Source organism: Anoplopoma fimbria, chromosome 12 (genome assembly GCF_027596085.1).
Source record: "Anoplopoma fimbria isolate UVic2021 breed Golden Eagle Sablefish chromosome 12, Afim_UVic_2022, whole genome shotgun sequence".
Taxonomy (NCBI): domain Eukaryota; kingdom Metazoa; phylum Chordata; class Actinopteri; order Perciformes; family Anoplopomatidae; genus Anoplopoma; species Anoplopoma fimbria.
The window spans coordinates 21,535,005-21,559,489 of NC_072460.1; the positions used below are offsets into that span (position 1 = coordinate 21,535,005).

Below are 24,485 nucleotides of genomic sequence, written 5' to 3' on the forward strand. Positions count from 1 at the left end.
TGTGCAGCAGTAGTTGCTGTCAGAAAAGACGCACTCACCGAGATCATCCTCTGGTTCTGCTCCACGACAGGCTCCGGTCGTCGGGTCGGAGCTGCCGGGGTGGAGGAGCGTTTGTAGCCCGGCTGTGAGTGAGGATGGTCCGGTTAGATTTTGGTGGTCACCCCCGTGTTGGATCTCCTCCTGTCGTCTTCTCGCTCCACTCCCTTTCCTCTCCTCCCCCTGACCCTCTCGGCTCCAAGCACCAGCTGTCAAGGAATACAGACATCACGGTTCCGGTTATTGTTTTTCACGATAAAACCAGTAGTGATGCTTGAAGGAAATGAAAAGATCAATACGTTTCATGTCTGACAATTAAATATAAAGGTATAGTCAGCAGCAGGTTAAAAAAACTACATTTTAGAAACAAAAAAATGTAAACAAAATGAAACAAAAAAAGATGAAAAGAATTGGGCCTAAAATGGACCTGCAATAAATGGATTATTTCACAATTGTATTGTTATATATTACATATTGTGTGTTATTTCATAATGCATTTATTTTATTTTGAACACTTAATGTATCCATGTACAAGTATTCATCCCCACGTCTATTGGCAATGATTCTGGACAATTTTGTTCTCAGAAAAGTAAGAGAGACTGGTTTATGGTTAATATGATAAAAGTGTGTATCTGTATCACTAAATCACATATAGGACATTCTATGTTCCTCATTGTTGACATTTATATTCACCTTTTTCTACATATTTCTACTTCTATAATGTTATTACCTATGTGGTTGTTTTAGCTCTGTTCAAGTCAATTGCATATTATATCCATCTTCCTGTACATTTTTCTTGGAACTGTGTTTAAGTGCTTTGAGAGTCAATCATCTTATATTTGTGCACATATTTAGCCAATAAAGCTGATTCTGATTTTACAAAAAGAGGATAAACTAAGTGTGCAGGTTTACTCTCTAAAGCTTTATCATTTAATATGTATGTGTTACATTACATTACATTACATTACAGTCATTTAGCAGACGCTTTTATCCAAAGCGACTTACAATCAGTAGTATATTACATATCATTCACCCATTCACACACTGATGACAGGCTACCATGCAAGGTGCCACCATCAGACTCTAACTAACATTCATGCAACATCCAGTCCACACCGATGGCAAGCCTTCAGGAGCAACTTGGGGTTAAGTGTCTTGCCCAAGGACACATCGACTGCCGAAGCCGGGTATCGAACCACCGACCCTCTGATTGGATTTACAACAAGACTTTCAGTGTGTAATCATGTTATGAGTGAAATCATGTTTTGTTGCACTGTTTGTGGTGCTGCTCATCCCAATATCCTATCCTAATTTTTTTTGAAATCTTTTATTTTGAAATCAATTTCCCGGTGTCGTGCTGTTTAACTGACGCTGTGTTGACGCTTGACGCAGCTCTCCTCAGCCCAGGCGCGCCGTTGCTCACACCACTCTGTTCATTCCCACTTGTAGTAACTCGGCACTCCCTCTAGAGGTGAAGCCGTGTCAGTAGCGGTCAAAAACCACCTGCTTTGATCTCCAACATGAGTCTCCCAGAAGGAAAAGTCAGCTTTCACCCTCTTCTGTTTTTACTGAATAGTGTCTAAACCTTGTGAGGCTGACATACAGCTGTGGTGGATGAAGCACTAATACTTTATTAAAAGTAGCAATGTCAGAGTGCAAAAACACATAAATATTACCAGCAAAATGTACTTAAAGTTATTTTGAGAAACTTTAAACTGGTTATGAAACAAGTGCAATTTAATTCTGAATCCTCTATATGACCTTCATAAGTAAAACAGACCATCAGAGAGAAGATTTGCTATAGATATTGCTATATTAATGCTTGTCATCGGTGTCACTGGGGTTGGATTTCGTGCAAAAATCAGAAGAAATCATGCAGCTTTACCTTAAAGTTAAGCCCAGGCACCAATGGGGCCTCCAGCAGTGACCAGCCCACTGCTGACAGACCCAGATCAGGCTTTACTGCCGCCTTCAACCTGCAGTTTGAAGCTCCGGTTGGAATAACTTAATGTATTCAGTATGCAAAATGGCTTATTAAAGAGCGTTAAATTATACCTTCAAGGTCTCAAACAATGATGCATCTTTTTTTAATCAAACTCAAACAAGACAATGAAACACACATTATTGTCATGTGCAACCAGCCAGAAAATATTTTCAGGGACTTCATGGGCCCTTATGTCAGTTTTGGTGCAGGACAACTTGTGACTTTCTTATCAGTGAGAAACTGTGTGTGGGTATGTGGGGCCTTAAATCTATATCAGTGCATCATAATTAAGAAGTTGATCATGTGTTTTGGGGAAAAAATCAAAGTAACTAGTAACTATGGTGGTTAGGTAAATGTACCAAAGTCAAAAGTAAAATATTGCCATCTGAAAGTCAGAGTAGAAGGATAGAGAAGCATTAATTGGATATGCTTTAGTAAAGTAAAAGAAAACCTAAAAATATAACAGTAATTGGGTAAATGTACTAAGCATCTTTCCACCATTGTAATTTCCCTTCCTCGACACCTAAATATTATTTTGTGTATTTCTGTACTTTCCATCAATGGCATACAGCAAATGTGATCAGCTGGTTGGAATTCTCTTAAATTTATTTTAAAATCTAAATAATACAAAACAATATCTCAAACACAGTACTAACAATGCGTACTAACTCATTACAGGGACTGATTTTTAAGAAAAACCTACATATTCAAATAGTCAGTTTCTGAACTAAATCATACATGATAGGGCCGTGTTTACAAAAGATGACAAGGTGATAAAGGCCCTTGCAAAAGGTGTTTGACAATTATGAACAAGTTACAGTGTGGCAACTTAACCAGGCTAGCACAAAGTAGGCAGACTCGACTACAGAAAATCCAAAAGAACCTTTCTGCTGCTTAAACCAGGAAATCACAGAAAATAGCAATATAGACAGTGTAAGGCTCACAACACTAGAGCAGTACAGATTAAACACTGGACAGTGCTGGACAGGTCCTGAAGCAGCTCCAAATAAACACTTGAAGGCACCAGTCAAGAACTGGAGGCCTCAACAGCTCCCAGTGCTGATCACTAGATGTGGCCACGACAATTCACAGAGCAAACAAACAGTAGGACACCTCTGCTTCCTCAAACAGCGTCAACTCAGAATCCACTGGTTTGATTTTGTGGTGGGTAGATGACCTCTTTGATTTTCTTCTACACCAGTTCTAAAGGTGGATATCGGGATGTGTCTTGTACAGTAACAAAGTATGAGCTCATAGAAAACATCTTAGGTGTAGTAAAAGGCTTTTTTAAAGTTTATCTTCAGTCACGGATAGACAAGCAAGACCAAGCAAAGTGCTCATAAATCTGCCAGCAGATGAAAAGCATCAGCAACAGGTGGTCAGAAAAGGGAAACAAAAGGGATAAATGGTCTAAATGCTGTGGCAGCAAAGCATCATGAATGGATGTGAAACATTTCTGTAGTCCAGTCAGGGCACTTGAAGAATCCGTACAGACATACAGTACATACCCAGTCCCTTTTAGTGAAGGTGATATCTCAGGAACGCTGTAGGGAATTTCTTCAAATTTGACCCAAACGTCCACCTGGAATCCAGGATGATCAGATTAGATTTTAGTGGTCAAAGGTCAGGGTCACTGTGACCTCACGTCTGACCCATTCTTCTGAACGCAAAGTGAGATAGGACTACATTGATTCCCTGGTGAGGAAATTCAAAAGCTACTAAAGAAATCAAAATTAGCCCTACCTTGCAGCTGCAACATTGAAATAATGTATAGATGATTCCATCAATAACATGATAATCACTGAAGACATTTTCTGAAATGGGCCAGTCTGAATGACGAGTACTTTTACTTAATGCTAATACTTTTGTACTTTTAGCAAATTAGCATGTATGGAAGTAAGAAGGTGATTAAAGACAGGGTTTGAATGCATATGACTTTTACTCAAAACAGAGTATTTCAACTTTTACCTCAGTAAAACATCTGACTACTTCTTCCCCCACTGGGTAAGTATCACTAACAGCTGACCCTACACAACATAAATGTTTAAAGGAACACAAGGAAACGTGCTTAGATATTGTAGAGACTATTCTTATTGTCCAGTAGGACTGTGATGTGTGTAGCATAGCTTAACAGTTAGCATAAAGACTGTAGGCGGCTAGCATACTCAAAACAAGAACAATAAGCAACAACAGCTATAATCTACAAAACTTTGGAAAACGAGACATAGTTTGAGGAGAAGTTAGTTAGCTTACCCACTGGAGCCATTTCTGGACCAACTATGGTCGTGTTTGCTAGCCAACAGACAAGTAAATAATTCCATTTTAGAGTTAATGGAAGTTGTATTTTTCACTTTATACACAGCTTAACTGATTACAAAAAAAGGCCAAAGTTGAATGAATACAAATGTGGCCACTGGGGGCATCGGAGCTCCAAAACGAGCTGTCAGACTTGGTCCTAACATATTTTAGCCTAAAAAGGCCGTTAAGTCTAATATTAACTCCACTTCTAGCTCTTTGGTCTCCAAGAAACCCCATGAGAAAATGTCTGTGTCTTGAGCAAGATATTTGATTTTCTTCAGTAGCTAGCTAACCGTTAATGTTCGGTCCAAGTCCCTTTAAAGCTCGTGCACAGGTGTTTTCATAGTTGCCTGATTAGGCCTCCTCTCAAGACTGAGTGGGAGTGAACAGATCAGACACTGATTGATTGACAGCTCCATCACTCTCCTGGTAGTTTTTTTTTCACCTTCTACTGTCTATTTACAACATTTTTTATCAGGTCGTATGGTTTAAGCCTTCTGACTAAAGATCTAATCAACCAAAATAATAACAATAATAACAGTAATAATACTAATACTTTTAAATAATCTGTTTGGGACTGCAGAATCTTTAAATATGTCTAAACAAGAATGCTTAGCTGAGATTAATGTAAAAATATGACCTGTTTTTCCCCCTGAATATTTTAGTCTTTATTATGGACATATACAACTTATACATTGAAATGTACTGTACTTAAGAACAATTTTGAGGTGCTTTACTTGAACCATTTACCTTTAATGTTACTCTATACTTCCACTCTACTACATTTTGGGGGCAAATATTGTACCTATTACTGCTCTATATTTATTCGACAGCGTTACTTACGCAGATTCAAGTTGATAATACAAAATTGAGATCAACTAATAGGGTATGATATGGCTGCCCAGCACTATATATAGTAGCTGAAATTAGCCCCATCTTTACCAGCTGCAATATTAGTGGTGCTTAAGCATAATGCATCCCTTGTAATATGATATATATTTCTCTGAAATGAGCCATTCTACTTTTGAGTAAGTATATTTTTATGTTGATTCGTAGTGCTTTTTTTTTTATAAAAGCAAGATTACTGTGATTTTAGCCTAACAGAACCTGTGATTAGCATTTCTCACTATTTTAGTTGTTTTACAAATCAAACAATGAATTGATTTATCTAGAAATGAATCAGCAGATGAATACAATAATATAAATGTGTCGCAGTCAACAGTACAACATAGTTAAAATTAGCATCCCAAATCCTGCTTTTACAGTCATGCATGAGTAATAATCTAATTATTTAATAGATTACAGTGTAACAGTCATAGAGGGGGGATTATTCTGCATTAAGTACTTTTACTTTTAACACTTTAAGTTCATTGTTTCTGATTATATACAGGATTTGTACCTGTTGCAGAGTATTTTTATGTGGTATTACTTTAATTTAGTAAGAGATGTGAATACTTCATCCACCCTTTGCTACAAACCATATCTTAAATGTTTAAAGAATATAGTTTTTCCAAATATACATATATTTATAATCATATGTTAATCATATGTGACCCCAAAAAAAAAAACCTCCCCTGTATTATGAATTCAAAGATCCACTCTTTGAAGAATCCACATACATTTGACTAATGTTCCTCCTTCAACACAGTGTTTACATCAACCAACACCACTCTGGAAACAAAGAAACATGTTAATTATACATCTCTATCATCTTGTGAATTGATATTTTTTATGCCACCTAAGCCAGTCTTGACACCCCCGGCAGAAACACACACTTAGTACGGACCTGCACGGTTCTCTCCAGCGATGACGCTTCAGTAACGCTTTATTTTTGCTCCGGCATTTTTCCTGCCTGCTTTACATTTTACCCCCTCTCCTTATATATCTTACAACACACGTTTTCTTTTAATCCTCAACCATCCTTTCATATAATCTCGGATAATAATCTTTTTTTCCTTCCCCCCTTCAGTATTTTTCCGCTTCCCCCGCTGCTCTTACTGCATTTCTTACATGTATTTTGTATTTTCCAGTGACCCATGTCTCTCAATAGATGGTGCAAGTCAAAATGTCCAAATCGCCCGTAGACCCACTGTCTGCTGTGGAAACAGGCTCTCAGTCGCACTATTTTCAGGTAAAAACACCACACCTTTCTGCTGCTTTATCCACACATCACATGGAGGATGGAGACAGAAACAGATAATTGGCTGCTTTAATGTCTTGCTACTTGTTGTTGCAATTGAGGCGTCGCGATTTGGCAGAGAGCTACTTTTTTTTTTTTATATATATATTTATTTATTTTTTCACCTCCGCCTTTACACTGAAACTGCAGATTGATGGTTGATCGGTGAAAAAGCCAGTGGGTGTTTCATTAAGGAGGCTCACATATGGTTATTATGGCTCTCATGCACACACACAGAATACGTTTGCTGTTTGACTCTATTCAGGCCTTTTTTTATTTTCTTTAATGGATTTTTATTATTCATTTCAATGCATTTGCTTACTATAATGTAGGTAAATCAGCTCACATCAGTAACTTAAATATATATGCTGAATGTTATCGGTGGACTGTTACTCTGACTCACCTGTAGCCTGGATCTACAGGGCCTGTCAGCATGCTGCAACATCCATGCTTTGTTATTAATGGACTGTGTTACAAGAGGCCCCGGGAACAAAAACATGTCTTTTGCTTTACACAGACCAGTGTGTGCAGCTGGATTAATTAAGTCCTTAAAATATATGTATTATTGGCAAAGCTACAGCTGATTATAGATGAGTGCACAGCAGCTCTTTTGCACCAGTCCTACTAAATGTATGCTTTTATTTTGTCAAAAAAGGACAAAAAAAAGCCTCAACAATCAGCACAGAGCAAGTTGGTTTCCTACTATCTGTTTTATCTATTTCTATTTATTCCCTCACTTGTGTGTGTGTGTGTGTGTGTGTGTGTGTGTGTGTGTGTGTGTGTGTGTGTGTGTGTGTGTGTGTGTGTGTGTGTCTCTTTCATCACAGCTGCCCAGGAAGTTGCCTAAACGCAAGAGCCGCTTCAAACGCTCAGATGGCAGCACATCTTCTGACACAACATCCAGCTTCATCAAACGGCAGGTAAAAAAAACCAAAAGGCTCCCAGAGGCATTTGTTGGCTTCCTTTTTTTTCCTTATTTATGCATGCAATGTAGGCTACATCATGAGCTGGTACATCACAGTCACAGGCCGATTATCTCACTGATTGTCAGTGGGAGGGAAGTACTGCAGCTTTTATGGAGAATGTAGGCCATGTTGTGTTCTTAAGTCTGAATAAACCTGTAAGGAGTTCAACAGAACAGGTGTCTCTGCATTGTTTTCGTTGGCTTTGGTGCAGGCATGCAGCACCTCTATTGTTCTCAGGTTTGAGCTGTTGGTGGAGGAATAACGGTTCCTGTTTTGGAAGTTATAAAAAGGCATTTGTAGTTCTGCATTTATTATCCTTTAAATCCAAAACATGTGCATCTGCATCTTCATCCTCAGAGCTGCCTCCACAGGTTCAGCTGTTGGTTTTGACCAGCAGAGAGCAGCAGAATGTGTGAAAAATGGCGAGTGAGTTTGAAAAATCCCAACACACAACCCAGTTTTCTTAATTAATGTTTTGAGGTCAAGCACGTGTGGAAGACTCTGATGGAGGTTTGCTGTTATTTAAGACACAACTCTAACTGGTTTCTGGGCCTCATGATGTTACTGGAGGGCTGTTGTGAATCATACAGTCTCATCTGCATCGAGATAGTTTTACTTGACCTCCATGTGTTTGTTTCTCAAGATGTATTTGATTTGGTTTTGCGTGTCATTGTAAAGCAGAGATGGCTGTAGTTTCTCACAGAGTCCAGCAGAGGGGAGACCTTGTTCCCTCTACGAATCAGGTTGTGAGGTTTCACCGGGCTGCAGTCAGACTGTGCATGCAGAGCTCATCAGCTGCTAGATCACAAAAGTTCATGAGCTTTGACACATCAAAGGGGGAAAGTCAGGAGTTGGGAAGGATTCAAGTATCCCTCCTCAAAAGGAGCCTGATGTGCTAAAGACAGAAACTACAAGACTCTATATCCCTGCAGGCTTTTACACAATCTCAAGTATCAATTTAGTCCTGATTAATTAATTCTGGAGCTGAAACGATTAAAGTAGAATAGTTCAACATGCTGGAAATTCAAATTAATTAAAACATAAAAACACGCCACACTGACAGCATTAGGTAGTTGATTAATCGATTAGATGATGGACAGAAATTGAACTAGAGCTATTTTGATAATTAATAAATCACTTTAAAGTCACTTTTAGAGTAAAAATACCAAACAGCTAGTTTTTCAAATGTAAAGATTTGCAGACTGTTGGTTACACAAAACAAGTGATTTAACAACAACAACTTGGACCTAAGAAAAAATGTTTTATTACTTTTTCTAGGCCAAGAAATGTATCGAATATTTAAGAAAGTAATCAGCAGATTAATAGATTATGAAAATAATGAGCTTTTGTGTGGATTTAATCAACTAAACCCTAAACTAAAGATCAAATCATGTTGTTGATTGGATAGAAGTTGAAATGCCTCTTCAATAACTTAATGTATCATTTTCTGACAATCAAGTTATTGATAAATTAATTATAATTTCAATAATTGATTATTAATCTTTTAAAGTGAGGGTGTAAATTGTGAAAGCAGAAATAGTACAATCCTCCCGTGTGGCTCAGTGGATAGAACGTAACGTCCTTTAACCACAAGGTTGGCGGTTTGATCCCCTCGTCCTACTCTCAGTATGTTGAAGTGTCCTTGAGCGAGACAATAAACCTCAAGTTGCTCCCCGTACTCTTTACAGCATCCCACTGCTCCTAAATACTGAGGATTGGTAAAATGCAGGGGTCAAATGTCATATTTGCACCTGTTTATGTGTGACAACTGTGGTAAAGTCTTTATAAAAAGGTAAACTCATAAGCAGTTAAACGCAAGTCAGCACACTCAAATGTTTTGCTAATACACTCTTACTTGGTCTGGTATGAGCAGTAGCTTAGCATGGCTAACGTTAGCTAATGCAAACATTAGATAGATACACAACAACAGTGTAACTGACACAGCTAAGACCGTAACCTTAGTAGCAATTGTACCTTAATTAATTGTCTATAAAACAACAGAAAATAGTGAAAAACGTCTTTCACAAGTTCCCAGAGCATAATAAAAGATTTTTAGAGTATTTTTAGTTGCATTAATATCAACTGCTGTATTTAATTTATATTTGATGTGTACATTTTTAATTTAGAAATAGACAGTCTCTCTAGTAAATAAAAGAAAAACTTAAAGCAAGCTGCTGTATTCAACGATAATTATCTTGGTGAAATAACATTTAAACAGTTTGTTTAATGTTTTTTCCACCTCAACGTTTTTTTCCATTATTATTATTTTCATCAATTATTCTGCAGCTTATTCAGTTGATTTATTGTTTAGTCTATAAAATGCTGTGTAGGGGATACAAGTCGTGGAAAACAGCCATCACAACCTAACAAAGCCCAAACGACGTCCTATATTTGCTTGTTTTATGTGACCAACACTCCAAAACCCCTCAAAATATTAAATTACTATCATATATGATACAAACAGGCAGGGAAAATCCTCCTATTCGAGCACAAATCGGGCAAAATTTATTCAAAATGATCCTTTTCTTGTTGTTGTAGCTCATAATCAAAATGCAGTTGAAAAAAAAAGTAGTTTAAACGCTTCATTAAAAAGTTCTTCATTAAAATAAAGTTCCCCATTAAAATTCACTCATACGGTTTTGAGGGCTAGAGGCTTGATATTCGAATCACTGCAAACATTATGAAAAATCCCTCAGTTTCATGCACAGCACCATTAGCGTGAGGGAATGTGGAGCAGGGTAACTGAGAGACGGAGGGGAGGAAAAAAAAAAAAGGGCTGAGCAGACATCTTCTCCAGGCGGGGACATTAGTTATCCTGATCGGTGGGGGGGTGGGGGGCTTAATGACAATCTCCAGATTCCCTGAGAATATTGCACGGCTTAAAATATTCATGATGCTCATTTTGAAGGCCTCAGGCGAAGTGATGTGTGGGTTCATTGTTCACAGGAGCACCTTTTAGTTTCATTTCCAATCATTACACCTTCTCTCTCACCACCCCTCCCAAAAAAAAAAAAAAAAAAAAAAAAAAAAAAAAAAAAAAAGCTGATATGATAAATTGTTTCATGCAGAAGGAGCAGATTTCCCAAACAGAGCAGATAGTTTTCTTGCCTGTGATAGGGGTGGGGTGTCTATGGAGGAGCAGTGGAGTATGACTCATTTCTGCAGCAGGATACAATAAGCAGTATGCTGCCATAAGTGGGGATGTATGTGTTACATGTAGGACAGGAGGGGCTGAAACAGGAGGAGAAATCTTCAGCTGAGCGTTCTCTGTTTCCTGTCTACGCCTGCGTGTTGAATTGGACTTTAATAGCCAAGAATGGGATGTAAATTTAGGGAGAAGTGACGCAAAAAGCTGGCGTTTTTTGTTGGTGTTGTTTTGTGTGTGTGTGTGTGTGTGTTGGTTTTGATGGGACGAGGTGGGGTACGAATAGGAAGGAAGGTGTTGCCGGCTCCAGTGCAGGTCGTCCCTGGTTAGAGGACGGGACACAGTTCAGTCTGTCTGCGTTTTACAGCATGTAGTGTTTAGAGAGAGGGAGGGACGGACAGCAGCAGCATCAGCACCACGTTAGCTGAGTAAGTACAAATGGCTCGACACCGTCAGCTTCTTCTTTTCTTCCTGTTCTGAAACTCCTTCTCCACCCAGTCTCCCTCCATCATCTCCTTTTTAGTAGCGTTTCCATCGTTTTGTCACCGCTCCTCTCTCTCTGTTTTCCTTTGTCTTCCTCTCCAACACCCCCCCTCTTCTTCTTCAACCAACGCTTTTGTTTCTCTCATTCCTTTTCCCCCCTTGCTTCACTTTTTGATTGTCTCCATCCCATGTGTGTGTGTGTGTGTGTGTGTGTGTGTGTGTGTGTGTGTGTGTGTGTGTGTGTGTGTGTGTGTGCTCTCTCTCAGTTCCTCGCCGACTCTCGTGATTGATCAATTTGACACACAGTACGCCTGAACTTGGCTTTGATATTGATGTAAACCACAGAGTGATTTATTGCGTTGTGTATCAAAGAGCTCCGTGCATGTGTAACTTGCTGACGTTGAATTACGACCGCACCGTTAATCGAACACTTTTTGAAATTGGATATTTGGCTACTGGATTTCCAAATCAGTGGAGCTGGCAGTTTTTTTGGGGGGTGTTTCAATCTTCTGAATAATATATTCTGCTCTGGTGCAGAATCTCCTTCCTGCAAATAAAGCCAGAGGAATTAGATTTTACTCCTTGCTTTTTTTAAACATAGTATCAAAGAACAAATTGTGTTTTGCATTTTATATCCGTTTTTTATAAATCACACATTACTACCAACCATTTCAAAGGCTTGCAGTCAATTTTTTGAGTTTTTCTTTCCTGCTTTCCAGGTTGTTGTTGGCCATGCTAGAGTCGTGGCTCTAGGAGTAGCAAAGTTGTCGCTCCAGACTCAATAAGTGATGGGTTGCCATGAAATTTGTCCAGACATCCATGATCCCAGAGGATGAATTGAAGTAACTTGTGCATTCATGAGGTCAAACTTTCAATTTGTCCAATACTACAAAAAACTTATGACATTCCCATCAGCCTCAACTGTGCTTTGTGTTATGTGCTTATTAACAACATGCTAACATACTTAACTATAATATTAATCATGGTGACATTATACCTGCTAAACATCTGCATGCTAGCATCGTTATTTTGATGCATTCATTTACCTCAAAGTATCGTTGTGTCTAAATGGGTCAATATGCTTCAACAGAATTACTTGCAGAATGGTCAAACATCTTCAACCAGTTAGTGTGGCAGTTTGTGTTTATATAATTGATCTGTGAGGATGGTTGATGGGTTATTGGTTCACCAGTATCATCGCCTGATAGTAACATTGATCAGATGTATTGTATCTGCAATATTTTAGCTGACAAGGCTCCAGTTAATTATGTTTAAATGCCAGTGACACAAATCGCAATGAATATCGGCGGTTTTTCCATAGTTTGACATTATCTAGATTGTTGTTTATTTTTATGGTCTGTCTTATCTGACAATTGCTGTTTGTCTGTTGTGAGTGTTTTTATGATTATTTTGCAGCTTTTTTAGAATGAGTTTGTGTTTGTGTGTGTGTGTGTTTTGTCTGTCTGGTCGTTCCCCTTGCTCTTTCTCTGTCTCTCTCTGCACACCTGGCAATCTGCGATCAGCAACTCATCAAGTAATGACATTCTCCCTACAAGAGCCCCCCCGAACCAACAGTCAGGCCCGCTGTATCGTTGTGCCATACATGGATTACCTGCCTGCCAGTCTGCCAAGCCCGCCAGCCAGCTCAGTGCATCAGGTTTCCCTCGGCCTAAAGCCTAAATCTCCAGCCTGCCAACAACTCACCATCCCTGCCTGCATCTGTCAATAAAATACTTGTTTTCCCCTCACCTGCTTGTCCTGGGTCTGGATTAGAGTTCAGCTTTTAACTGTGAGAGTACGATCCGGCCACTATGAATCCAGAAGACCCACCAGGTCGGGAACGGCAGCAAGCTCACCCCTGCAGGACAATATGGACGGCCTCCGAAAGCTCTCTGAGGATCTGTCCAGGAATTAGGACCAGCTAAACCCGCATGCAAGCTTCATTCCTAGCCAACGCTATCATGTGTCTCTCCACCTGAACAATATGATGGAAATCCAGGATTAAAGTCAATCTTTTCTCACTCAATATGAACTTCTTTGCGATTAAGGATTAATTAGTGCGAGACGATTTTGGGCAAGGATGACAACGCTTCCCATGAGCCACCGAGCCGAGAGTCTTAACCTGAAGCAGAGCCACTGCAACTGGGCCGCTTCCACATCTGCCTAGAAGAATTTTGCACTATACAAATATACAATATATCTCATAGTGATGAACCCACACAAATTATCACCCGCCAGTGCAGCTTTATGGATCATTTCGGCCTCTTTCAGCTCATTGTTTTTGTTTTCTGCCTCCTAACTTTACTGTGTTGGTTCCTTCTCACTGCATTCAACTTTGTGGGTTTCTGCCACAACAGCCACAAAAGCCTTCATAAACTTACAGTAGACTTACTGCTCAGTTCAAGATGGCAACTAACTGGTGAACATCGTGGAGCATTTAGCAGCTAAAGAGCCAGACGTTTCGCTCAGTAGTTGATGAAGATAAAACCAGAACTAAAAGGAGAGTGAATCTTGCCCCGGATTCATCAGGTGGAGAAAAACATGACTCCAAATGAATGCTGATGTTGCTCCGTGTCTGCTGGGTGTGTAAATATGGAAATGCTTTCAGCTTATCGACTTTATAGGGTTATATGATCTGCCCAAGGTTTCTACCTGTTTAAGGTGCTTGCTCATGTGAGTACGGTCTAGAACCTGCTCTTTATGGAAAGTGTCTGGAGATACTTTGTTATGATTTGACGCTATATATATATAAATTGAAATAAATGTAATTGATAAGTCACTGTTGTGTTTACAGCATGTTGTGCTGCCCTCTAGTGACCCCAAAATCAATTAACGCAGGTTTAATAACATTATTAACATATTTATGTGTTGTCTAGTGATATTCCTTCTCTCAAAAGACTCATCAATCACTTTGAGAGTGGTAGATTCCAATCTTAAGTTTACATTTTGAATTATTGGGTATTGCTTACATTGCGATCAATAATTGTTGCTTTAAAGTCCTTTTTTCATCATGACTACATGACTACATCATGACTAGTTTATTAACCTACATTTTAGAAAGACATCTCTACATGTCTTCCCAAAAGAAGATTAGAACGTAAACCAGTAAACCACTGAAGAAGGTATCAGTAAGTATCATAATAAAATTAATGTAGAAATCCCGTGCTGCTCCGTCCCTCGACCGAAGGAATAATTGGCCCTCTCGAGGACTCGACTATCTGGATGACACACTTCTGTGCTGGCCCCTCCCTCCCTGTGGAGTTGAGGCCATCAGTGTTGCAGTGTGTGAAGAATAATCACAGAAACAGAATAGGAAAGGAACAGTTAAATTTAGAACCCAGACGGGAACGTTGGCAGTAAAAGAAAACAACAAAAAAACCAAGACGTCCTCAGACCAGACAGATAAAGAAGTACTCACTTCATTACTCTCTGCATTGCAGCTCATCGTCTCCTGCAAAAATACACAGTTTTCTCTTCGGTTACATTGGTTTGCAACAGTGTTTTGTTTTAAGGATTTGACCGGTGGCCAGTGTGCAGCAGAGGTCCACAGCCTCATGTCCAAACATTAATACTGAACAGCAATCACAGCCCAGGCAGCTCTCCGTGTTCTAACATCATTAAAACCGATCACTGACATAAAGCCTTTCCCTTGTGCCCACCACCGTATTTATTCCACTTTTATGTGTGTGTGTGTGTGTGTGTGTGTGTGTGTGTGTGTGTGTGTGTGTGTGTGTTTGAGCGTTTTCAGATTCATGTCTTTATCAGGCTCTAGCGCCGTCAACCTAATCAGCCAAGTATACAACTCTCTCTGACTGTCTTTGTGTCTCTGTCTTCTTGTTGTCCTTTTCTTCCCCCCATCCTTCTCTGTTTCCCCTTTTTTCCCTTGTATCTGCGATGAGGATAGATATCTAGGTCTCACTCCACTCCTTCATAGCTTTTTATTACGTCCTAATCTCATCTTCCCCTCGAGATAGCCTCGCTTTATCTTGTCATATAAATCGTTTATACACTCTCTCGTTCGTCTCTCCAACCATCCTTCAGTCACTCTCCGTCCTCGTAAACATCTTTCTCTTTTCAGTGTATCTTGTCAACCCCCCCCCCCCCCCCCCTTCCTTCTATCTCTCTCTTGCTTTTCCTCCTCACCCTCCTTTTTCTCTCCCTCTCTCTCCCTCTCTCTCTCTCTTGGTGCTGCTCTGGCACTGGTGCAGTGTTGCCTTGCAGAGCTTGTGAGTGCTAGAAATCAGATCTAGTTATCTAACATAGACACACACACACACACACACACACACACACACACACACACACACACACACACACACACACAAAATAAACGAGGAGAGGTGTTCGCTTGCTGTTTCTCTGGGGCTTGAAGTGGTAAAAAAAAAGATTTTGGGTCATATGTTTGCATTCTGAGGTGCAGAGAAAGCTAAAGGTGGCGGTTGTTTTTCATATCTGGGCACTTTTTTTTTTGGAATTTCCTTTTGTTGCGCTGCTGCTAATTGGTCCTCCAGGGGATTCGTTTGTATATGTTGGCAAGATGGATGACCAGAACTAAGTCGCTGCACTTAGGAGGAGAGGAAAACCAAGGGAAATCTGTATTATGTGCTCTGCTTCAGTTTCTTTATCTTGCTTTATTTATTGATCTTATCAGTATATATTAATGTAATAATGGATCTTGAATAACCTGTGAGAGATTTATCTTTTCTTCTCTGTCTCATTCATCCCTTTTTTTCTTGTTTTCCTCGTGTTTTCACTTTGTTTTTTTTACTGCAGTGGTTCTCTTTACTGACAGATTCAGGACTGAATTCTTTTAAAGAAGCCAAATATATACCAAATATAGGAGAGCTTACACACACATTACCCAAACTGCATCTACATCACCTCTCCATATTCTTCTTATTAAATGTTTACCTCTTTGGAAGTAGGCTTTCATGGTAACATTTTCTTGATTAATTGATTATTTGTTTTGGATACAACATGTCAGAGAATAGTCAAACGGTGTTGTGCTGTCAGTGCAAAACCCAAAGATAATCAGGTTACCGTTCTATAAGACACATACAATCAAAATATCACATAACTTATCGTTTCAGCTCTACAGGTTATGACGCAGACATTTAAGTAAATAATCACAGGACACCCTACAGGTTTTAAATAAAAGCCAGCAGCAGCACATTTTCCCAAAAAAATTTACTTTGTTTAAATGTCTCTTTTTGTGCTTTATCCGTCGCTTTAAGCATAATTTGCGAGCCGTCCCCGGGATGTGTCCTTAAACCTCTTAAAAACAAGAAATGATAGCCAGCATATATTTTGCTAATGAGGAGATGTCCTTGGAGAATAAACATGGGGAACAGAGGATGTATATGTGCTGCACTGTGGGGGATGATGGAATGGATCGGGGCCAAGCAGGAGAGAAGAGGAAGCAGTTGCCTCCTTTGTGCTATATTTGGTCTTCCAGAGGATGGCTGGTGTGGGAGAGCAACACATTGTGTTGTAGATACATGAATGTGATCCTGAATACAGACACGTATTTGCATGCACACCTGCACACAAAGACTGCAGAACGGAAACACAGATGAAAGCATGAACAGAAACAGAAGGTCTGCCTCTGTAGCCTCATAGTCATATGCCTTAGTAATCTTTGCATGACTAGATGGTCTTAATGTGTAAAATGATTAATTACAAATAGTATGTCAACCTCCGTCTCTCTCCTCACAGGGGTCGGCTGATTCGTACACCAGTAGACCGTCGGATTCAGACCTGTCAGCAGAGGAGGACCGCGAGGCGTATCGGCGTGAAGCCGAGCGCCAGGCACAACTGCAGCTCGACAGAGCTAAGGTACGTCACACAGGGATTTAAACTGCTGCATACTGTAGCGTTGAGTCAAGTCTGGAGCCACATGTGGGCATCTACCGCTCCAGAAGAACCTTCTTATATGCCCTCAAATAGGCCTGGGTGGTATGGCAAAATTCTTCATCCTAATTTTATATCTCGATAACAATATATAGATATAGATATAGATATAGATATAGATATAGATATAGATATATATAACGATAAAGGTCTTTAAAATATCTCAAATACAATATTTATATCACGATGTAGGACATTTCCTCTGTCCAAATGGTATCTGTGAACCCACTTTTCTCTAAACTTACTATCTGTAAAGAATTAAGAACAAAAGGCATGATTTAGTCAAACAAAAGACGTAAAGCTTTTGTCTCAACTAAATCTCAAGTCTTGGTTATTAAGTCCAGAATTGAAGCCCCTATATCAGCAGGTCCCAAGCCCAAGTCCAAGTCCTAAACTTTCTATTTTGAGACCCAACAGCAGCATTAGTAGGTTACCTTTACTGATGGCAACCCTTAAATGGTCTTTGTATAGCCTCAACTTTAAAAAAAGTTGGTTGAATATTAGAGTTTTTAGCCTCATGTTTAACATGTTTTGGCTTTAAGTCTGAATGAGATTAATCTAGGTCGACCACGTCATTGGCTCCTGTCAGAAAAATAAGGACTATATTTACTGTACCCTTTTTTGGAATGTAATTTTACATCTTTGGAGCAGATATCAATTCAAATCAAAAGTTTAGGCTACAGTCACCAGATTCATGAGTTCAAACCACTTAGTTTCTATCGCTAACAAGTGTTTTTCTTATGGCTCCTACAGTCCAAACCTGTAGCGTTTGCAGTAAAGACGAATGTGAGTTACTGCGGAGCTCTGGATGAGGACTGTCCTGTCCAAGGAGCTGCAGTCAATTTCGATGCCAAAGACTTCCTGCACATCAAAGAAGTGAGTGAGGCTAATTACGATGAACTCCCTCATTACATAAAAAAAAACATTTATATATGTGACACGGTTCTGTTGTTGCACTGAACTCAACAGAAGTATAATAATGACTGGTGGATCGGCCGGCTAGTAAAGGAGGGAGCAGACATCACCTTCATCCCCAGCCCTCTACGACTGGAGGCCATGAGGCTCAAGCAGGAGCAGAAACAAAGGTCGGTTAATAGTATCAAACGTCTCGGAGGACGGATTCCTGCAATAAAAGCTTGTTAATATAGGGTGTTGATGTTGCAGGAAAACAGGGGGTAACTCCTCCAGTTTAGGGGACATGGTGACTGGGAGTTGGAGGACAACACCGCCATCTGCAGGTGAATGTAAGTACTACAAACACTCTCTCTTTAATTTATGCTAAAACAAAAAACAACTTTCTCCTCTGTTGATCTCTTTTCTTTCATTGATTGTTATTTTCTTGTTTTCACAAGCCAAACAGAAGCAAAAACAGGTAGGTTTTGATACTTTATGAAGACACAGCATTTGCTTATAATAAAAACGTTTTTTACTTTAAGTGACATAATGTCACTTAAAGTAAAAAACGTTATATTACTTTTTATATATCTATAAACCACAAGTGTGACAGTGGATTGTGCATTTATGTGCTTTTTTGGGGCATAATTATGTTTCATTATTATTTATTAGTATTATTTCTAGTCACAGTAATTAGGAAGCTCATTAAGTAAAAAATGTCATTAAATCAATTGATTAATTTTGAATTAGTTTATCCACAAATCAAATTTTCTGTCACTTATCTGGAACCAAGTTGGTGGATTAATTATATTACTATGAAACATATACAACTGGAGTATACTTAGAAAAATGTGATATAAATGTAATTAAATGTATTCATGTATTAAAAAAATAAATTCAAGCCTTAGTACTGGTACTATGTACTGGTTTTCAGTCATTTTTGGGCTGTTATGGACGTGAAAAGGTATTCAGTTTCATGTGGTATTAAAAAGTCCTCAATTTAATGAATGATCTCTGTAGAAACCCTGGTTATATAATTGTTTTTAGCTTTTTAACATGAACAAACCCAACCCCCATCATACCTTACCCCTGCTCTCCTTGTTATTCGTCCCCTCACCTCGTCGTCCCCTATTTCTGGCAGGAACACGTCCCTCCCTACGACGTGGTGCCCTCTATGAGGCCGGTGGTCCTCGTGGGACCATCGCTGAAGGGCTACGAGGTCAGATTCTCCTCTTTTCACCTCCAGCAGACACAGAACCACTGCCTCACACTTTTCACGGTTAAACCTGTTCCTGCACTGCTGCAGTTTGTTGTTTGAATCAGAAATCAACTAACCTGAGATAAGGCAGAGATCTTTTACTCCTTAAACCTGCTTGATACATTTTCAATTAATCTTCACATCTTAGTTATTATTTATTCAAATTTAGGAGTAAACGTTATACATTTGCGTACATGTTCTGCATTCAATTTATTTATCCTTTATTTACACTGATTCAACCTGGAAACTAGAAATGTTGTCCTGGAAAATATGTAACTAATTAGAAAATGATGACATGAAATTATTACAAATACAGGAGTTTGTTCACTTTTTTTAACTTTTAGTTTTATTTTACTTATGAATTTACTCACTTCTCACGTTTTTTCCATAATTATTTCAGCACTCTTTCTCAAGTTCTTGCTTGAGAAAGAGTGCTTGTTATAAATTAACAATACTTTTACTTGAGTACACTCTTTGTCTTCTTTACCCACCTCTGTGTACATTTACTTTTTATGCACAGTAATACAGAATGTTGAAAGAAGCTCTTCTTCTATCTTGTGTTTTGGTATCCAGACGTTAAATCAAAGCAAACATGATTTCTTACGGAAGTTTGTGTTCTGTCTGATTTAAAAAGTCTGTTTCTTACCTCTCATCTTCCCTAAAAGGTGACGGATATGATGCAGAAAGCTCTTTTTGACTTCCTGAAACACAGATTTGAAGGAAGGTCAGTAAAGTGGAGAGCTGACAGAATAATCTCTGTAGTTGTAGAAATCAGGCATTTAAAAAAAGTCTCACATCATATTTCTCTCTCTATGTCTGCGGCAGAATCTCAATCACTCGTGTAACTGCCGACCTCTCTTTAGCAAAGAGATCTGTCCTCAACAAAAGACCCATAATGGAGAGATCCAACACTCGCTCCAGCCTAGGTGAATAATGTCAGCATGAAAGTTCCTGAAATCTTTATGGTATAAAGAAGCAATGAGTTTAAACTAAAATCTAATGTGTCTGTCCGTGCAGCGGAGGTTCAGAGTGAGATTGAGAGGATATTTGAACTCGCCAAAACCCTGCAGCTGGTGATTCTGGACGCGGACACCATCAACCATCCTGCACAGCTAGCCAAAACCTCCCTCGCACCCATCATCGTCTACGTGAAAGTTTCCTCACCAAAGGTACAGTAGGTTACTTCACGCATGGATTGAGGCGGTCTCATCTTCCTCCACCTGAAACGTTACTCTTTATGTTTTCTCTCAGGTGCTCCAGAGGCTGGTCAAATCCAGGGGGAAGTCTCAGAGCAAGCACCTGAATGTGCAGATGATGGCTGCAGACAAACTCTCTCAGTGCCCCCCGGTGAGTGGAGGATTTCTTTATTAAAATATTATGTTTGGTTGTTCCTTATAAACCTGTACAATGTGAACATCTTTCATGTCATATTCTAAAAGGTGAAATAGAGGCTGAGTGTGAAGCGCCTACCACAAACATTTGGGGGATGTTTTTGGTTTGTTAGTTGCTTGCTTTCCCATTTTGTCCAGACTGAAATATCTCAATAGATTTGAGATGCCCTTAAGTTTTATACAGCCGATCATGGTGCCCAGAGGATGCAGCCTTCTGATCCACTGACTTTTGATAGTTATGATGTAGAAATTGTGCCACTTATATTTGCACTTCTGTCAGCCACCAGTGGTAAAAAATTATGTCATTTCTCATTTTCTTTTTCTGTATTTTTTAGGATATGTTTGATGTCATTTTGGATGAGAACCAGCTAGAAGATGCATGTGAGCATTTGTCTGAATACCTGGAGATCTACTGGCGTGCCACTCACCTCCCAGGCAACACCCCTCTTAACCCCTTATTGGAGCAGAGCCTGACCCCGCCTTCTGCCATCTCCAGCCTGCAGGTGAGTTTGTCTTCATCTTATTAAAAAAGGCACTGTTTTCATACTGTTTTTTTATGACTCTATAAGCAGGAATCCTGTTTTGAACATGTTGTATGTTGTCACTGTCTTTACCAGCTCTTCCCATCTCAGATTCTCACTCCTTTGTTTTGATTGTCTCCAGCTGTCTTGTCTGTCTTCTCACTCATCCATGCTTAACATTTTTGCAGTTTTCTGAAACACAGGAATTAATTGAATGATCGCTTACAAAATGGGGTGAGTAGTAGGGTTTATGATCCATATATATATGTATATATAATACTGTGTATATATATACATATTTATATTTATTTATATTTGCACTCTCAACCCCAACAATCCCCTCTTACACACCTGAACACAGATCACACAGCGGCTGAGACAGTGAATGAACAGCTTCTCATTCATTCAGATCTCACCACAGAAAAGATGGCGTGTTTTTTTTCTATCATTGCATCCTGCCTCCTTTCCTTTAGTTGATGGTCTCAGGTGAATCACTGCTCCTCAGGCTTTCTGGGAGGAAATTCACAAAGCAGCTTCAGTTCATTACTATAACTGAGAACGTTGATCCTTTTCCAAGCATGCTTTGTGAATGGTGTCCCTGCTCACAGCGGCACATTATGCTGTCTTGAATGTCTAAATTAAAGGCATATGATCAATGCTTAAATAATGGGCTCACCTAAACTAAATTAATCATTTACACAACAATAAACTGAGACCATAACATCAGCACAGTAACATTTTGTGTTCTGGGATTATCTCCTGACCATCCATTCAACTGTTTCACTGGCATTTTTGTTTTTGTTGGGTGTCTGTAGTATTAATCTGTGTACACGAAGACAAAACACTGTAAATAAAAAAGGACTTTGAAGAGACTTTACCAACACTGCAAACACTGCTGCATACCAGTTATCATTAACCAACCTATATATTGTACATAATATATATATATATTATTATTGTATGTATAAATTGCAGATTATAACCGCTGCTTCTTACGTTCATGATTTCCCATATCTTGACGTTTAAGAAACGTTCTAAAACAACAGAACAGTTAATTAGCTGTCTTTTGTGGCTTTGAACAATAGATATGGAGACAGCATTCATAAATAGTTTACGGGATTAAAGCTCCCGGACGCTCAACCTCCTCTAGGCATAGCCTCTACAGGAGGATGAGCCGGTTAATATTTACTACCTTTGCTGACATGAACCAAATGCTCTTCGGCTGTCTTTATATTCTCAAAGTTATATATATATATTAAATATAAAACATTAAATAAAGATAATATATATAAATAAAGAGAATAAAACATTAAATAGAAACATTTGAGAATGATAATAAAACATTAAATATAAAACATAAATATAAAACATTAAATAAAGAGAATAAAACATTAAATAAAGAAAATAAAACATTAAATAAAGATAATAGATGACAGCATCAACTTAAGATCTTAAAAATATATGAAAATTTAAATATATACATTTATATATGTTTTATATGTATGAACAAATAAACATATAATAATATTTTATATTATATAGCAATACATATACATAGTTATCTTTTTGTCTTTAAACAACACTGACATGTCCATATCTAAGTTGAAACGGTTACTGGTCGCTATGATTGTTCCTCCTGGTTGTACTGGGTGTGAAGAGATTTCTTCCTAAAGCGACACCAATTTAAAAAAAAGAATTATCATGAAATGGAAGATATTTTGTGTAAATATCATTCCACTGCAGCTCAGCAGGGAAGCATAGTCTGTGAAAATGTAAAACCTTTTTCTGATTTCACCAATGAAATGTGCTGAAGCCTTCTATTAGCTTCAGGAAGGGATGGATGTGTTTTCATCCAGCGTGGACAACAGGAACAATTGTACTGACCAATAACTTTTTCTATATACGTTCGGGCATGTTAGTGTTGTTTTAAGATAAATTTCCTTCAAAGTCCTTCTTGATGTAGTGTTTGCATTATTTTGTCTACCCTCTGTGTGTTTGCTTCTTATGAAAACTATCTGTTACCAGAAAGTGTGAAGCTGTTTTCGGAGCTTTCTTTTGACTCTTTATATTTCTTTTTCTCCCTCCATGACAACTCGAATCCTCCAGGACCAGAACAAGAACCAGCCGCAGCCCCGTGAGGCAGTGGTCAGCTTGGAGGCTGAGGAGGAGGAGCCAGCTGAGGAGGCCCACTCCCCTCTGGAGCAGGACAGTCTCATGCCGTCTGACGAGGCCAGCGACTCCCTGTCTCGCGGCCGGAGGGGGAGCCCGCGCCCCAGGGTGGGCGTGGAGGGAGAAGAGGAGGAAGAAGAAGAAGAAGAAGAAGAGGAGGAGGAGGAAGAGGAGGAGGAGGAGGATGAGTATGCCTCGCCCTGCCACGCTCGCACATACAGGGACATGTACCCCCCTCACCGTGGGCACGCCGGCGGCGCCCACAGCGCCAACGGGCACGAGTCACAGGACAGGCTGCTCCAACGAGAAGCTCAGCAAGGTCACAACCAGAGGAACAACCGCCAGCGCAGCCGCCCATGGCCCCGAGACACCTACTGAGGAGCGGGGCCCCTCCTACCGGCCTCCAGACGAGATCCCCCCGACCGTCAAACGATTTAGAGATGAAAAGCCCCCAAAAAAATCAGCTCAAAATCAGAATCAGACGCCCAGTTTATTGAGTTCTCTACTTTAGGTTGTATTACAGTATTCTCTCTCTTCCAGACTCCCGGTTTTGGTTTATTTAAAGGGGGACACACCGACCTCTCCAGGGTCACGTCATTCAGATCAAAGTCAACAGGGCTACTAAACCTCTGCAGTGGAAAGGCTTCAGGCTACCAGCTGTAACGCAAACTCAAACTTCAGCTGCTTGCGCCTAAAGGTTTCCTCTATCGTAGGATGTCTCATATACTGGCCTTAAAATTCCTAAGACTTTTAACTATCTTTACTATTGCATGTACGAGTATAATTATTTTAAGACTTATTTGCACATTGACGTCAGAACAGGAACTGAATGACCTTTACGGATAAAAACTAATGTAGGGAATGTCTACTGTTGAGTCCAAAATAGTCCAAAATAGTAATGCATTTGATTAACAATGTATATAACTGAATGGGCACCTGTTTTTTTTTATGTTTCATTGCTACTATATTTGTTTTGATTTTGTTAATATGGACTTGTTTTGTTTGTTGTTTCGGAGAAATGTTGCCACCCATGTCAGTTTTAAATCGGAAGATGGTGAATTGACACACACACACACACACACACACACACACACACACACACACACACACACACACACACTTTATCAGACTGAGTCACAATGTAGGTAAGAAGTATGAAGCTGCAGCACCGTGAATATTGGGCATCACTTGTCTTCGCTTCTGCACAATCACTCTCTTAACACCTCCTAAGAAGAAAAAAAAACTAGAAAAC

At 39.3% G+C, this 24,485-nt stretch overlaps 2 protein-coding genes across 2 annotated transcripts in view; one reads left to right on the top strand and one right to left on the bottom strand.

The window, feature by feature from the left end:
* The window catches only part of LOC129099971 (adenylate cyclase type 6-like), a 34,774-nt gene extending 34,597 nt beyond the window's left edge, over positions 1 to 177 (bottom strand). The window contains 1 exon segment of the mRNA XM_054609438.1: positions 39 to 177. The gene's annotated coding sequence lies outside the window, so the exon portion shown is untranslated.
* A 6,191-nt stretch (positions 178 to 6,368) lies between these two features.
* Positions 6,369 to 24,075, top strand: LOC129099976 (voltage-dependent L-type calcium channel subunit beta-3-like). Its single transcript, XM_054609445.1, has 14 exons — positions 6,369 to 6,449; positions 7,325 to 7,417; positions 16,806 to 16,925; positions 17,754 to 17,876; positions 17,970 to 18,085; positions 18,165 to 18,244; positions 18,353 to 18,372; positions 19,036 to 19,113; positions 19,818 to 19,876; positions 19,978 to 20,078; positions 20,170 to 20,321; positions 20,404 to 20,499; positions 20,879 to 21,046; positions 23,171 to 24,075. Exons 1-14 carry the CDS (start codon positions 6,369 to 6,371, stop codon positions 23,609 to 23,611), a joined length of 1,728 nt encoding a protein of 575 aa, XP_054465420.1. The 3' UTR covers positions 23,612 to 24,075.
* The last annotated feature ends 410 nt before the right edge of the window (positions 24,076 to 24,485 follow it).

Bases quoted from the DNA above. Each gene is read 5' to 3' on its own strand.
- LOC129099976 (XM_054609445.1), top strand. From the start codon at position 6,369: ATGGTGCAAGTCAAAATGTCCAAATCGCCCGTAGACCCACTGTCTGCT. The intron at 7,418-16,805 runs GTAAAAAAAACC...CTCTCCTCACAG, and splicing joins CCAGCTTCATCAAACGGCAG to GGGTCGGCTGATTCGTACAC. The intron at 19,114-19,817 runs GTCAGATTCTCC...CTTCCCTAAAAG, and splicing joins CATCGCTGAAGGGCTACGAG to GTGACGGATATGATGCAGAA.